We start from the raw sequence: 16,681 nt of genomic DNA, 5'->3' as shown, positions 1-16,681 counted from the left end.
ACCAATAAAAAATAAATTAAAAAAAAAAAGAAATGACCTCCATTTCTCCTCTTTTCAGTAAAAGTAAAGGAAAAATAACAGTCATTACATATATGAAATGTATCATGTGATGTGAACTGGAGTAAAGTACTTGAAATTATTATGAAAAGACTTTTACCATGTTACCAAACTCTTTTCCTTGTTTCTCTTCTTTAACATTTTGGTCTTGGTCCACTATTATTGTAACCGAAATCTCAGTCCTCATCCTTGATGCCAATCCAATAACAAAAAAAGATATCTTAAGAAAAAAGAAAAAGAAGTTTCATTGCTTTGCTAGCAAAAGAGAAACACAGGGGATTCCTATCCCAAAGGCTGTGATTCTGCCTATCCACAGGAACAGGGGGCTTTTAGAGAGGTGATTCAGAGAAAATGAGATTAGGGATGTGAAATCAGGAAGGAGAAGATCAGGGGGGAAAAGATCAGGGAAGAGAAGTGTTAGGGAAAAGAATATCAGAGAAGATCAGACAGGAGAAGATTAGGGAAAAGAAGACCAGGGAGAAGGGAAAAGAAGATTGGCAAAAAGAGAAAAAAAAAATGTAAGTTTCAAAACCATAGGGGATATTGTCAAAGCATCAAATAAACCCCTGTTAAAATTCCCCACTCTCAATCTCTACATTCCATTTCTATGGAAAGTGAGTGACTATATCTCCAAGATACTTCCTGCTGAAAGAGAGTAAAGTTGGGGGAAATAACCCAACTTTATTTATCAAATGGGGTGTAAATAATTAACGTCATTCAGCATTAGAGCAGTCCAGAGGTCCACAGTGGCAGATGGCACGTGACTGGATAAGGCATACATAGGGCAGGGATTATGCTAAGACAACAATAAAGACAGCAAAGCATTACTTTTTCTGTAAACAATTAGCACAAAACAATTAGTATTTCAGCCACTCTCCAAAAACCATGAGGACAGTAATTCATAATCTTATCAGTGAAAAACAGATCAAGTTCAATGTAAGAGGTTAGGAAGATTTGTGGGTCTATGAAATCAGACTCCAATTAACTCAGGACAAATTTGTAACTCTTGTGATTAGCATTATTAGGCACTCTCACACAAGAACCCTTCCTTTACAGCCTCCAGCTTTACTTACTGTTGATAGGGCTCACACAAGTCAAATCTTGAATTACATTTTTTTAAAAAATTAGTTTTTCCTTTTAAATGTCCACTTAGGACTGTGCTTTTTTAGGCTATACTCTCCTGCCAGGTGTTTAGGACCAAGTTGGTCAAAACTGACCTCATTCCTGTCTACTCTTAAGAGTCAGCTGAACTTCCTCAGAGATCACTTTTGAAGACATGTATGAAGCCTCCTAGCTTCTTTAGCTTTTCTCTACCAATGGTGTCACTTGCCAGGTTGGGTCGGGGTCTGCCTGACCATACATGGATTCCCTTAGAAGGATCAGGAACATTTCCATCTTCAGTGACCCTCCTCTTTGCAGAATATGCACTGCTTGTCTTCCTGTTCTCCGAGGCCCTCTCATTCTCCCTGATCAGAAGGTCAGGTGACTCACCAGAGTTGTAGGGCCAAGAGAGGAGTCTTCTTCAGGTCCTGGCTGACCTTAGAGGGCAAGGGTCAAAATGTTGGCTGCCTTTTCCTTGGCCCTTTTATTTCCTTGATTTTGGTCTCCAAGTTTTTCGTTTTAAGCATCAAGCAAACCAGTTTTACCAGTCTTAAAGAGTGAGTAACAGTTTATAACTTCAACATATATAGCTTTACAGATACCCCTTTCATTTAATTAGAGTTTGTATTAGTACTGGAAGTCAACATTATATAATAGCTGTCCTATAGGTGATGGCTTCTTAAATTAACCCAGGTTGAATAGATCTTTCTTTTCTTTCTTTCTTTCTTTCTTTCTTTCTTTCTTTCTTTCTTTCTTTCTTTCTTTCTTTTTTCTTTCTTTTGCAGTAGCTCTGTAAAACACTAATAAGCAACAGTTATAAAGTTTATAAGAAAATTAACAGAGCAAAAACATTCAGTTTGTGTAATAACTATGAACCAAGAAAAATGACTTTTATAATCATGAAACTTTACTTAGTTATATATTTCCTGTTTAAGATCACAGAAATCTTTACAACAAAAATCAATCTTTTGAACACAACTTTAAATAAGCTGAAGTCTAGCCTATTTTGGACAATTTTAACACCTCCTTTAAACAGATCATGCTTTCCTTAATACCTTATAAAAATACATTTAAATTCCAATTCCAGTGTGAAGAGTAACACAAAATTACATATATAATTTATTGTTTAAATTATCTGTTTAAAGAAGATACTGTAAAACATGGAAGCATTCTGCCATTTTATCCACAAAAAGAAAGTTAAAAGCTCTCTTAGCTTGTCTTTGATTCAAGTTTCTGGTGTGATGTTGTCTTGTGTTGTGTTAGTTGTGAAGAGCTTATTTTATCCAGCTATAAAATATCCAATACATGAATAAATATCAACCAAATTTGTTATTTCCATACAAACCCTAGACTTTTGTGACACATAATTTTAGTTTGGAGAACACCAACTTGGCAAAGTACTCTCTGAAGTTTTACATTGAACTAAGTTTAACTTTTAAAGTATAATTTAGAATCCAGAATGTACGGTCTGAATGAGTTAACAAAAATCAAAGAATCGCTTTAAATCTCTTATACATTTAGTAAATAGGGTTAATGAGCAGAAATTGGCTTAGTCAAAGCAAACAGATGTGACAGGTGATCAAATGACAGTGTGGCCCTTCTATGTCAGAAATAATATATAAAAGAGAGTAGTTGTTGGTTATCTTGCCAGTAAACTCACATAAATTTTCATTTTATCAACTTTTACATAACATTTAGCCAAGACTTCAACCAATAATTCTAGATCTATATATATTTATGTATATTTTGGATGTCAACAATATTGTTATGACCTAAATAACAGTTATTTGTTTAACCAGTTACAAAGTAATCATTTAAGACTTTAAAACAGGTACAAACCTAATTCCTTTAAGACAGATTCCCTAAGTAATAAAGCCTAATAAATACAAGAAAATTATTCATAGATAAGAGCAAATCAATATTTCAGACTTTGTTTCATATCAGTACAGTAAAATCCAAGTAATTTTAAGTGACTGTGTTAATTATAGCCAATTAGTTACAAACACAAACTTTTTAAGATTTCCTTTTGCAAACTTTCTGCAACTTACTTAAACATTTAAAACTTCTTTATATCCTTAGTTTTGCCCTCTTTCATCTTGGACTTTAGCTCAAGAGTATTACTTTACCAGACAAAATACTTTCTCATTCAGAAACATTTCTTTTACCTTCACTTTCCATACTAAAATATATTTCCATACCTATAACTTTCTTTTATCTTTTCTAGTTTTGGACCCTTTCTTAAATTCATATTCTGAAACAGACCTTATAAATGTTATCTGTACATTTAATTTGCATAACATATTTCATCCTAGGAGAGGATTGAACAATCCAGAATGTACAAAAACTGTGCCTCAATCTTTTTTTCTCCCTGCTTGCATTTAAAGGGTTGGAGCAAGGAATATTTTTGAGCCTGCTCTATCTCCATCACCATTATCACAATGCCATCAACTTTAAATGAGTTCCCCACTGTCAATTGTACCCAGAGGCTTCTTTGGGGCCTTTTTCTTATTCTGCATATTGTTGATGGAGGAGGACTTTTCCATCCGCCCCCCAGACTTTCTTAAAGATCCCTTTGCAGAGGCTGCCTACAAAACACAGGTGGGCCTTAGTTTTTGTCTTTTTCTTTCCTGGGTACAGTTTTTTATTCTGCCAGTCTCCCCAAGTATTCAGTTTGATGGTGTACTAGTAAAGCAGGAATTGAATGAATATCCCCTGAGCAAATAGGGTCTCTTGTCAGTTTTTAAAAGGGGAGACTATTCCTATCCCCAGGTCATATGCTGACAGTGCTGGAACCTACTACCACATTCTTTGTGGCTCACACCCTCCAACACCAGCCCAGGAGCAAAAGAAGCTGAAAGGCCTGGCAGAGGCCAAATTCTCTTAGCCCACTTTTTTACAGCCTAGGTAGCTTTTCTGGGATTTCCCCACACACACACTCCCAGTTTAAGACTGGTGTCCTTGACCCATCGTGAGGCCATCTGTGTCTGCCTATGGCCAGGCTGAGAAACAGTGCTGGGAGTGCCAGCTTTTCAAAAAGATCTAAATATTTTTAACCCTTTCTTCTGGTGTCCTGCTATCTTTGCACACCAGAGACAGTGCCTTCTGGCACCTTCAACTTAGTTCCTGATGGTTCAGATTCCTTATCATGCAACTGCATAAATGCCTGTACATATAGAATCACTTTCGTATACTTTATCCCTGACAGACCAACTTCAACATTAGTTAAGTTTGTATAATAATCCAGAAAAACCATTCCAAGGCCAGATTGTGTTACAGTAAACTATCTTTTTCTTATACAGGCTTATCGCTATAGGTGGCTCATTCAGCCAAGATCTCTCCTCAAGAGACTACAGTAAAATCTTAAAGGGCCAGTAACAGACAAAGAGAGAGAGAGAGAGAGAGAGAGAGAGAGAGAGAGAGAGAATCACTGAAACCAAGGCTGACAGACAGGAACCTTTAAAATAGACCAGACCTCTATGTGCAAATTTTTTCAACTTACTCTACCTTTCACAGGCCAACTGTAACTGCAAGACTGTACAATAATCTAGAAAGCTATTTAAAAGACAGATTGTTACAGTAAAACATTATCCTAGACAGACTTAATGGTGACCCTTTCTTTAATTCACTTTACCTCTTACAAGCCAATTCCAATTTCAAGATTGTACAAAATCGGAGAGACAATCAGAGAGAAGACCCAAAACCATGGCCAACAGATGGGAACCTTTGTATTGACCTGCCAAGATCTTTCTCAAGAGAGTACCTATAGAATCAATGCAGCACTGGCCAGGTCCTAAAAGGGGCAGTTAAAGATTCAAACAAAACAGACAACCAGAGGGAGTTTCCAAACCATGGCCAACAGATGGGAACCTTTAAAATAGACCAGATAGGAAAAAAAAATCCCAAATTCCCAACTCCCACTTAATCGTGACTTCTACACCAGTGGCTCCACAGATGTTCCCATGAAGAGGGACCAGATGTTCCCACAAAAGGAAAAGAGATGTGTAGAATCAAGGTTGTCAGCATGCACACTGTGGGAGCTTACCAAATGGCCAAGATTGACATTCCTCATTTCAGTTTCCTTTTTCTCAAAGTAGAGAAACTAATGGAGAAACTGTGCAGTTCAGGGAGAAAAGGTGGGAGTTCCCTGAAACAAAAAAAGCTACAGCAGCTGCTGGGATGGTCCCTCAGACCCTCCGTTTACTCACAGGAACAGTTCCTCTGGTTTGGTCTGCAGCAAACTCATACCAGCTCCCAATTTCTGCAAGTCATCTCTCAACAAACTCACTAGTATCCTCAGCATGGAAGTGGGCTTCCTTGGAGAGATGAGCCTGCCCAAGAAAGCTGGAGAAGGGGCTACTCTCAGCTCCTGACTGGCTTGCCAAATTCATAACTGAAAACTCAGTCTTCATCCTTGACCCCAATCAAATAACCAAGACAAAGTCTTGAGAAAAATGAAAAAGAAGTATTGCTTTGCTAGCAAAGGAGAAGCACAGGGGATCCCTGTATCAAAGGCTATGACTCTGCCTGTCTCAGGACAGGGAGCTTTTATTGAGGTGATTCACAGTGTTGTAGGGACAAACGAGGCAAGGCACCGAAGACAGCAGGAAACAGTTTTATTTGGCTGCAGCCAGGTTCAGAGGGCACAGCTTTTGCTGTAATCAATTAATCCCTGAACCCTGAGTTCAGGGAGTTTCAGAGTTTTATACCCATCATGTAAGGGGAGGGGCTCAGAAGTTCACAGTCTGCAAACGTTCACATAAAAGCAGCTTTTTTTTTTTTCACTGTTCGGGACAACACCTGAGAAAGGGAGAGCTTCTTCTCCCCTTTCTTTCCTCCCCCTGCCAGCTGTTACCATGGGCCCATTTGTAACTTATCTTAAAAATGTAGACATCTCTGTGAAGCCCAGCTCAAGGCCAGAGGCCTTGTTTGCACATTTCTTCAAAGTACTATACTGGATACATTTGTGAAAAATTAGTAAGGGGTGTCTACCACCTGGAGTGCTGGTATCTTCTCGGCCAGTGGCCAAGTAAACAGGGCAACACGAAAATAGGAAGTTTATCTACAATGGACTCTTTCACAGAGACTCTTTTGCTGACAGTCTTAAAACCAGCCATGGTGAAGAGGGCTTTTCTGTGGAGAAAAGGGGGTGCCACTTCAATAGAAAATGAGATTAGGAAGGAGAGATCAGGAAGGAGAAGTTTAGGAAAAAGAGTATCAGAGAAGAACAGGAATAAAATCAGGAAGAAGAAGGTTAGGGAAAAGAAGATCAAAGAGGAGAAGTTTCAGGAAAAGAAGATCGGGAAAAAGAGGAGGGAAAAAAATGGATGTTTCAAAGCCATAAGGGATATAGTCTAAGCATCAAGTGAAATACCTGTTACATTATTTCTACATAGTCAGTATCCATTCTATTTCAACCTTTCTTACTCTGCCCACTTTTAATCTTCCAATCATGTAGGAATCTGAGCAGGAGGAATCTTAGAAGTCAGGACAGACAGGAGCAGGAAAACAAATGCTATGGCTTCAGCAATCCTAGGGAATGTAAAGGAGGAGGTGACCTGCCCCATCTGCCTGGATCTCCTGACAAAACCTCTGAGCATCGACTGTGGCCACAGCTTCTGCCAGGCCTGCATCACATCAAACTATGAGTCCATGATGAGTCAAAAAGGGGAGAGCAGCTGCCCTGTGTGCAGAATCAGTTACGAGTTTGAGAACCTGCAGCCTAATCGGCATGTGGCCAACATAGTGGAGAGGCTCAGGGGCGTCAAGCTGAACCCAGAGGAGGAGCAGAAGGTGTATCACTGTGCACGCCATGGAGAGAAACTCCTACTCTTCTGTAAGGAGGACAAGACGGTCATTTGCTGGCTTTGTGAGCGTTCTCAGGAGCACCGTGGACACTCCACATTCCTCTTGGAGGAGGTTGTCCAGGAGTACCAGGTAAGAGATCAGGTGGGGGGAGGACAGAGACGATATCTCCTCTTTACACTCTAGTCTAATTACATTGTGTCGTTGAACCGATGCCTGTGATTTGTTTCTACGCTATGCTATGCTTACCTTCTGAGGCCTAAAGGTTGAATTTTTACCTTCACTTAATTGCTAAGCCTGGAGTAGAAACTCTTGGACAGGGAGCATAAAAATACTGCGCCTTGTGCTAGATGGGTGGAGATTGAGAGTCCAAGAAAAGCTCTGAAGACCCCTTTCAGCAGAAGAGTGAATTAGAAGGGTTGATATATAAGTTCTTTCCTTGCTGCAACATCAGGTTCCTCTTCCAGTGCAAAAATATTTAGATTACTGTTAGTGAGGGGTTGGTAACTTTATTACCAGAGATTTAGAGAAGATATCTTCTACCCCAGAATTTCTTCCAATTTATAGATTACCATTGTCTGTTCACAGAGTTTCTGAAAGCTTTAGTTTCTTCTGAGATCAACCTGATTTCTTCCAGGTTTATCCTCTCTCTAGGTGCTAAGAAAGCTCCTCACTTGAATCTGTTGTGATTTTTTTCTCACAGGAGAAGTTTCAGGAAATGTTGCAAAACCTGGTGATAGCCAAGGAAGAAGCTGAGAAGTGGAAAGTTGACATCCAAACTGAGAGAACTTTCTGGAAGGTAGGGGGAAATTTTTTTTTTAAGGGAATGAGCTAGAATTCTGGGTAGGACCTTGGGAAGTAGCACCCTTCCCCTTTATTCTGTGGCAGTCCATACGCTGGAAAGCATTTGATTCATCCTTCTTGTCCTTGCCTTGTCAGGTGGGGGCTGCAGAGTGGATACATCACAAAGGAGTACAGCTGTTTGGAGAGAGCTATTCACAGGGAGGCACTCTAGTGAGGTTGGCTAATGTTCTGTTGCTGTGGTGCTTTTTGAGACACTGATTCTAGTGAAAGAAGACTTTTGGTAATGGGTCATGGTTCTGTCTTGAGTGTTCAGCTTTCGGCAGGGAGTTCAAGAGTGGAATGAGGAGGTTGTAGCTAGAGGGTGGGTGTCCCCAAGAGTTAAATATCTGTCCTCCACTGTGCTGATAAAGCCACAGCTTTTTTCTTTTTAATTCCTTCCTAACTATTTTCTCCAAGAATGAGATCTTCAAGATGCAACAATTGGACCTGCAGAGGATGATTACTCGAACCAGAAGTCTGTGGGGACCCATGGGAAAAGAGATTGAGACAGAGAACATGTGTTGAGAGGGGGCAAAATCAACTTAATCAATATAATTTCACTCTATAGGTTCTTAATCAATAAAACAACAATCCTTAGTGCTAGGCACTGCAATATACATAATTAATTCACAGCAAACAATTCTAGATGAATTCTAAGCACTGCAAAACACACTTAATCATGACAGACATTTCCTCTGCAAAAGTTCAAGAGTCTTAAGCCTCAGGCTTTAAGTCCAGCAGATGCACACTCACTCAGACCGCGGTGACCAGGTCCGGAACCAAGGCAGGCTTTTCCTGGTGTGGAGTGGACCACTGGTTGAGGAGAGGGTCTTGGGAGAAGTTGCGGCTCTCACCAAGGTCCAGACAGGCGGCAGAGTTTGAGAGCCATGATTATCACACAGAGGCTCAGGAAATGATGACAAGTGATGGGATGTCAGGTGCTCATCAGGCTCTCCAGCTTGGGTGCATCCTTTTTTCTGGCTGGCTAAATCCCTGTTCATTTGCTCTATTATTTATACTAAATTTTGAGTTTTTTTGACCCCTCTTTCAATCCTTATCAACTACCACAATGGTATGTGGAGTATGTGCAATCTTCACCAGGACCCAACAGAGGAGTTGCCTGTACCCAGCCCAGGAGAGTGGCTGCAATGAGTGTGACTCAGAGAGTTGCTGATGAAATGGATGTGATGTTGGGCCAGGAAGTTGGTTGTTCCATTTGATTTGAAGACTGCAGTAGTGCAAAAATTATAATTAATTATATGACTGATGAGATGTTACTTCAAGAAGCCATGAACAATCCTCTCCTGGAGCATTATGGTGCAATAATCCCTGATGAGGCTCATGAAAGAACATTGGCTACAGATGTTCTCATGGGTGCTTTCAAGCAAGTTGTAAGACATAGGTCAGATTTAAAGGTTATAGTTATAAGTGCTACTCTGGATGCAGGAAAATTCCAGATTTACTTTAATCGCTGTCCTCTATTAAACATTCCTTGGCTGCACATCCTGTTGAGATCTTTAATTCTCCAGAACCAGAGAGAGATTATCTTGAAGCAGCAATTCAAACAATGATCCAGATACATATGTGGGAAGAGGAGGAGGGAGGTCTTCTACATTTCTTAACCAATCAAGAAGAAATTGATGAAGCCTATAAAAGAATAAAGCATGAGGTTGATAATATGGGTTCTGAAATTGGTGACATTAAAACCATTACACTGTTTGCTACACTTCCACTCAGCAGCAGCACCCTCCACCTCCCAAAAAATAAAATGGAGTAATTGGAAGAAGGTGGTTGTGTCAACTAACATTTGCAGGACATCACTGACATCAATGTCACTCTTTTGGTGTCAGCTATTATAGCAGTTTCAGCTCAACAAAGAACTGGTCAAACTGAACATACCAGACCTGGGAAATGCTTCAGGCTTTACAGAGAAAGCTAATAAAACAGAAATGCAGGATAACACCTATCCTAAGATTGTGCATTCTAATTTAGCATCAGTGGTGTTACAGTTGAAGAAACTTGTTTTTGATGAATTGGTGCATTTTGATTTTATGGATCCACCAGCTCCTGAAACTCTGATGAGAGCCCTAGAAATTTTGCATTTTCTTTGTGCTTTAAATGATGATGCAGAGGGCTGGGGATGTGGCTCAAGCGGTAGCACGCTCGCCTGGCATGCATGCAGTGGGTTCGATCCTCAGCACCACATACAAACAAAGATGTTGTGCCTGCCGAAAACTAAAACATAAATAAACAAATAATAAATGAATATTAAAAAAATTCTCTCTCTAAATGATGATGCAGATCTGACTGAATTGGGATCCATGATGGCAGTTTCCTCTAGATCTACAGCTTGCTAAAATGATTATTGCAAGTTGCAACTACAACTGTTCTAACGAGGTCCCATCTACCACCTTTGAAAGCTTCCCATTCAGCACATTCAACCCACTCAGCTCATTCAACACATTCTGCTCATATGTTGTCAGTTCCACAGTGTTTTGTTCGCCCCATGGAGGCCAAGAAAGCTGCAGATGAGACCAAGATGAGATTTGCCCACATAGATGGAGATCATCCGACTCTGCTGAATGTCTGTCATGATTTTAAACAAAATCATGGGTCCATTCAGTGGTGATATGGCAACTTCATCAACTACCAGTCCCTGATATCCATAGACAATGTATGCCAGCAGCTATCTCAAATTATGAACAGATTTAATTTGTCTCACAGAAGTACTGACTTTACAAGCAGGGATTATTAACATAAGAAAAGCTTTGGTTACTGGGTATTTTATGCAGGTGGCACATTTAGAAGGAACGGGACGTTACTTAACTGTGAAAGGTAACTAGTTGGTTCAGTTGCACCCCTCTAGAGTTCTTGACCACAAGGCTGAATGGGTGCTTTATAATGAGTTTCTTCTAAAAACAACAAATTACATCTGGACATGTACAGATATCAAGCCAGAATGGCTGGTGAAAATTGCCCCTGAATTTTATGACATGAGCAGTAACCCACAGTGTGAAGCAAAGAGACAGTTGGACTGCATTATTGCCAAACTTCAATCCAAGAATAGTCACAGTAGTAAATTCCATGCTTAGAATTGAAATTATTCAGAAGAGAGCTTTAAAAGATGAAGAATTCAAAAGTTCAAGTTGTGCTCTTCATGTTGGTTCAACAATGGCCTTTATTTGAAAGCTTTTTAATTTTTCTTTATAATAAATATCTCTTTCTGATAAATTAAACATTTATGCCTCCCCTTTGTGTTGACACTCTGGCTCATACTGGTAATGTTGATCAATGTTTTGTAGTTTATTGAAAGTGCTTCTCTATATAAGAGTGTTATAAGCATTTCTTTTTAAACATTTAAAAAGGCTTCTAAAATGTAATTATTAGCCATGGCCTGCATGATCATTGTAATTGTTGATATTGCTTTTAGAAGTTGTGAAATGTTATAACTTGTGCTTTGTAGACACAATCTTCTGTCTCAGTACAGAGGCAGTGACTTCAATAAAGTCTATTATACTTAAAAATAAACTAAAGTAAAAAAGAAGGAGGAGGAGGAAGAGGAAGTGAAATTAAGAGCAGGTATGAGTGTCCTGGATAGCTGTGTGAAAGCTGAGGCACACCCAGGTATCCCACTGCAGCTCAGGTTGAGTCTGGACAATGCTGACTTAAGTTCATTATTTTGGAATGTCATGAAGGAAGGGAAAGGGAAAGATCAGAATCTCTCCCTTGGTTCCAAGACTACCCTGTCAGAACTCACCAGGTAAAATAGTTCTTCTTGTGGTTTCTTTTCCCAGTTCCACCTGATAGACTGAGTGACCCTCTCCCTCTCTCTTTCTCTCTCTCATTCCCAAAGAGCAAAATACAGAGTGAGGTAGAAAATGTCCAGATATAGTTTGGAAAATTGAGAGACATCCTGAATTCTGAGGAGGAGCAGGAGATTCAAAATCTGAAGAACGAGGAGGAAGTTATTATGAACAGCCTGACAGAGTCTGAAAGTGAGCTGATCCCGCAGAGCCAGTTGGTGAAAGATGTCATCTCAGATCTGGAACATCGGTTGGGAGGGTCAACAGTTGAGATGCTGCAGGTAAGACTTTCAGCTTATCTGGGCCCTGAAGTGCCTCATTCCCAAATCAATTATGAAGCTTATTAAATAATTAAATGTATAAATAGCAAGAAAAAAAATCCCATTTTTATTATTTTTATCAATCGCAGTTCAGAAGTTAAACCTTGGAGGGAAGATCCACTATAACCAGTGATATTTGGTAGTCCCCTGTTTTCTGCAATTCAGTATTGAAGGCTTTTTTAAAGCATCTTTTTCTTAGCTTTGTTGCTGACAAACAAAGGGCTTCCAGTTACAAGAGATGTTTTTATCATTTCCCTCATAGAATGAGTTGAGACTTTCCCCTTTCTTTATTTCCCGGAAAAAAATAGGAAGGACTAATATTATTTCTTCATTAAATATTCAGTAAAATTCACCCATGAAGCCATATCAGTCCATTCTGTCCTTTTTGGAGGGATTTAAATTTTTAACTTTGTTATTGGTGTCTGACTTTTAGATTTATACTTCCTGAGTCTGTTTTTGGTCATTTGTGTTCTCTAGAAATTTGTTAATTTTATCTGATTCTCAAATTTGTAGTCCTAATTAATCATAAGAATTCTTTTTAATCCTTTTAATGTCTATGTGACTTTATTGTTTTTAATTTTTTTATTTGTTTTAATTAGTTATACATGACAGTAGAATGCATTTATGCACTTTGATATATCATACATAGACAGGATATATAAATAAAGTAATAATGTCTGTTTTGTTCTACTATCTTTCCTCTCCCCACTTCCGCTCCCCTCCCCTCTCTCTCACTTCCCTCTACCTAATTTAAGGTAACTCTATTCTTCTCTAGTTCCCCCTACTCATTGTGAATTAATATCCACATTTTTTTATTGATTTTTTTAAAAATAAATGACAGTGGAATGCATTACAATTTATATTACCCATATACAGCACAAATTTTCATATCTTTGGTTGTATATAAAGAATATTCACACCAATTTGTGTCTTCATACATGTACTTTGGATAATGATGTCCATCACATTCCACCATCATTGCTAATCCCCTGCCCACTCCCTTCCCCTCCCACCCCTCTCCCCTATGTAGAGTTCATCTATTTCTCTCATGCTCCCTCTCCCTACCCAACTATCAGTAAGTTTCCTTATATCAGAGAAAACATTCAGCATTTGTTTTTTGGGGGGGATTGGCTAACTTCACTTAGCATTATCTTCTCCAGCTCCATCTGTTTACCTGCAAATGTCATGATTTTTTTCTCTTTTATTGCTGAGAAATATACCATTGTGTATATATGCCACATTTTTTATCCATTCATCTACTGAAGGGCATCTAGGTTGGTTGCATATTATTTTAATTGGCACAAAATGTGTATATTTATCACATACTTATATCTTTTGACCAATATGCATCCAGTTCTTCCTGTCCTTCAGCCCTTGACTATTCTCATTCTAATTATCCACTTATATGAGATCAATTTTTGACTATTCCTCATATTTAAGTGAATTCAGACAGCATTCGTTTTGTGTGTGTGTGCCTGATTTGTTTCATTTAATATAAACTCCTCCAGGTTCAACCATGTTGCTGCAAATGTCAAGATTTCTTTCTTTTTTAGGGCCAAATAGCATAAATAGTACTCCATTGTGTGTGTGTGTGTGTTGTGTTGTGTTTATCCATTGTCTTTATCCTTTCATCCTTTGATGGGTGCTTAGGTCAATTCCAAATCTTGGCTATTGTGAATAGTACTTTAGTAAACATGAGAGATATCTCAGGGACATACTTATTCATATCCTTGGAATATAGTCCCAGTTGTTGGATGACTAAATCATTTTTAAATTTTTGAGGAGCCTCCATATTATCTGTCATCATAGCTGTGCTTATTTACATTCCCCCCAACATTATGCCAAGGTTTCCTTTTCTCCGTGCCCTTGCCAATGCTTGCTTTTTCTTTGTGATAATAGTCTTCTTACCAAGTGTGAAGTGGGATCTCTCAGTGTAGTTTTAAGTTGTGTTTCCTTGATGATTAGTGATTTTGAGCATTTTTTTATATACTTGCAGTTTGTTTGTCTTCTTTTGAGAAGTGTCTGTTCAAGTCCTTTGCCGGTGTTTAAATTGGACATTTGTTTTTCTACTATTCAGTTATATGTATATATGTGTTCTGTATATATTTTGGATATTAATCCTTTATCTAGTATATGGTTTGAAGATGTTTCTCCCAATCTGTAGTTATTTCCTTTTCTGTGCAGAAGCTTTTTAGTTTGATGTAATCCTATTTGTCTCATTTTGTTTTTGATGCCAGAATTTGGGATTAAGTCAAAAAGTCATTACTCAGACCAATGTCATAGAGTTTTGCACTGTGTTTTCTTCAAGTAGTTTTACAGTTCCATGTGGTATGTTAAAATTTTTTAGCCACTTTGAAGTGATTTTTCTATATGGTGTGATACATTCTCAAATTCTATTCTTCTTTATGTGACTACCCTGTTGTTCCAATGCAATTTATTCAAGAGACAGTCCTTTCTCTTCTACCTATCAATCCTACCCCCAGCATTATGGGTTGACCCAAGAGGCACTCTAGCACTTAGGTACATCCCTAGCCCTTTTTATTTAATTTTTTTTTTTTTTGAGACAGGATTTTGCTAAGTTGTCCAGGCTGGCTTGTACATCTGATCAGCCTTCCAAGTCACTGGTATAATGGGCAAAGCCACTGAGCCTGGACCTTCTGTGTACTCTTAGTACACAGTGTATTCAAAATCAACTGACCATAAATACATTCTCCCCCTACCTCTGAGCTCCCTATTGTGTTCCATTGACAAGTGTATCTGTTTTCACTGCCATTGTTTTGTGTCTTGATTAGCATAGCTTTGTTATAGATTTTAAACTCAGTGTGATGCCTCCATCTTTGCTCTTTTTGCTGAATTTAAAGTTTTACAGTATTTCTCTATATCATTTCTTTCAACCCATGAGTACAGATATCTTTCCATTGTGTGTGTGTGTGTGTGTGTCTTCAATTTTCTTAACAACTGCTTATAGGTTTCAGTGTATAGATCTCTCACTTCCTTGTTAAATTTTAGTATTTTATTATAGCTATTATGAATGGGGGTTTCTTAATTTCTTTGGATAGTTTGTTAGTATAGAAAATCAGTTGACTTTTGTATATTGATTTTACAATCTAGAACTTTACTGAATTAGTTTATTTATTTTAAGAAGTGTGTGTGTGTGTGTGTGTGTGTGTGTGTGTGTGAAATTCTTGGGGTTTCCATTGGATAAAATCGTGTTTTCTGCAAACAGGGAAAATTTAAATTCCATGTTGGATATCTGTTTCTTCTTTCACTTGCCTAAACGCTTGGGCTAAAATTTTCTTACTATGTTGAATAAAAGTGGTGAGAATGGGCTTTCTTGTCTTTTTCCTCATCTTGGAAGAAAGGTTTTTCTGTTGAATATAATATTAATTCTGAGTTTGTCATGTATGGCCTTTATTGTGTTGATATGTATTGTTGTGTAATTAATTTGTTGAGAGTTTTTATCATGAAAGGATACAGAACTTCATGACAGGGTTTTTCTGCATCTATTGAACCCATCACAAGGTTCTTGTATTTCATTCTGTTAATATGGTGCATCACATTTAAAATTTGTTTGATGAAGCATCCTTGAATTATGAGTCAGGGTCTCACTAAGTTGCCTATGGCCTCACTGAATTGCTGAGGCTGGCTTTGGACTGGTGATCTTCCTGCCTCACTGTACCAAGCTGCTGGGATTATGTGGACATGTGCCACTGCACCTGGCTTTTAAAATTTTCTTTCTTTGGTCAATTTAGTTACAGTTGACCACCTTTTTAAACTCTTTTTTTTTTTTACATACATGACAATAGTGGATTTTTTAACTCTTAAAGAACATCTTTTTTGTTTGATTTTCATCTATTGTTAACCTTTTTATGTCAATTTATTTTTGCTTTATCTTTTCTAAGTCTATTTGACAATCTCTATTGTGATAAGGATATGGAGAGTACAGTATTCAATGCAGGCACTGATATAATTGTGTTTACATTTACCACTTTTTTATTTGTGTTCTATATTTCTTCTGTAGTTTCTAGGTCTTTTTCCTCCCTTAACTGCCTTCTTTTTTGTTAAATAAACATATTCCAGGATAGAACTTTAGTCTTCTTAGTTTCCTAGCTGTATTTTTTGATGTCTTAGTACTTGATCTGGTGATTACAAAATGCACCCTATTCTGTCTCAATCTGATTCACATCAATACTAACTTAATTCCTGAAAAATATAGAAACTTAGCAATAATGCTTCACTTCCTTCCTCCTTCTTTGTGATCTTATTGTTATTTATATATTACATACATATGTTATAAGTTATCAAAGTAGTACTTATTTATTCTGTTAATAATATTTTTCTAAATTATTAAGAAATAATTTGGGAAATGAACTATAGAGTCTTTTATAGTTTATTTTTTTCTATGAATTTGACCCACTTGTTGAAGTAATTTAGGTTGCAGAACGTCTTCAAATATTGTGCCAGGCACAATGGCACATGCCATAACCCCAGCTTCTTTGGAGGCTGAGGCAGGAAAATCTTAAGTTCCATGACGGTCAGTCTCACTAACTAAGCAAATCTCTGGGTTCAATCTCCAGTGCCCACCCCCTGCAAAAAAAAAAAAATGCATATCCAAAAAAGAAAAAAAAATCATGTGCCAGCAACACACTCTACATTTTCATCTGGGATTACATATATTTCCCTTCATTTTTGAAGAATATATATATATATATATATATATATGTATATATATATATATATATATATATATATATA

At 37.9% G+C, this 16,681-nt stretch overlaps 1 protein-coding gene and 1 pseudogene across 1 annotated transcript; both read left to right on the top strand.

Annotated features, from left to right (window-relative positions):
• The first annotated feature begins 6,615 nt into the window (after positions 1-6,615).
• LOC107157382 (tripartite motif-containing protein 12A-like) lies at positions 6,616-11,953 on the top strand. Its single transcript, XM_015503770.2, is given in 3 exon segments — positions 6,616-7,092; positions 7,664-7,759; positions 11,657-11,953. Coding segments are annotated over 3 exon segments (813 nt in total). The 5' UTR covers positions 6,616-6,672.
• Positions 8,236-10,895, top strand: LOC125611961 (annotated as a pseudogene).
• Positions 11,954-16,681: the final 4,728 nt, after the last annotated feature.

The sequence above is a fragment of the Marmota marmota genome, unplaced genomic scaffold (assembly GCF_001458135.2).
Source record: "Marmota marmota marmota unplaced genomic scaffold, marMar, whole genome shotgun sequence".
NCBI lineage: Eukaryota > Metazoa > Chordata > Mammalia > Rodentia > Sciuridae > Marmota > Marmota marmota.
Note: the sequence above shows the minus strand (reverse complement) of the source record. Positions and strands in the feature narration are given on the sequence as shown.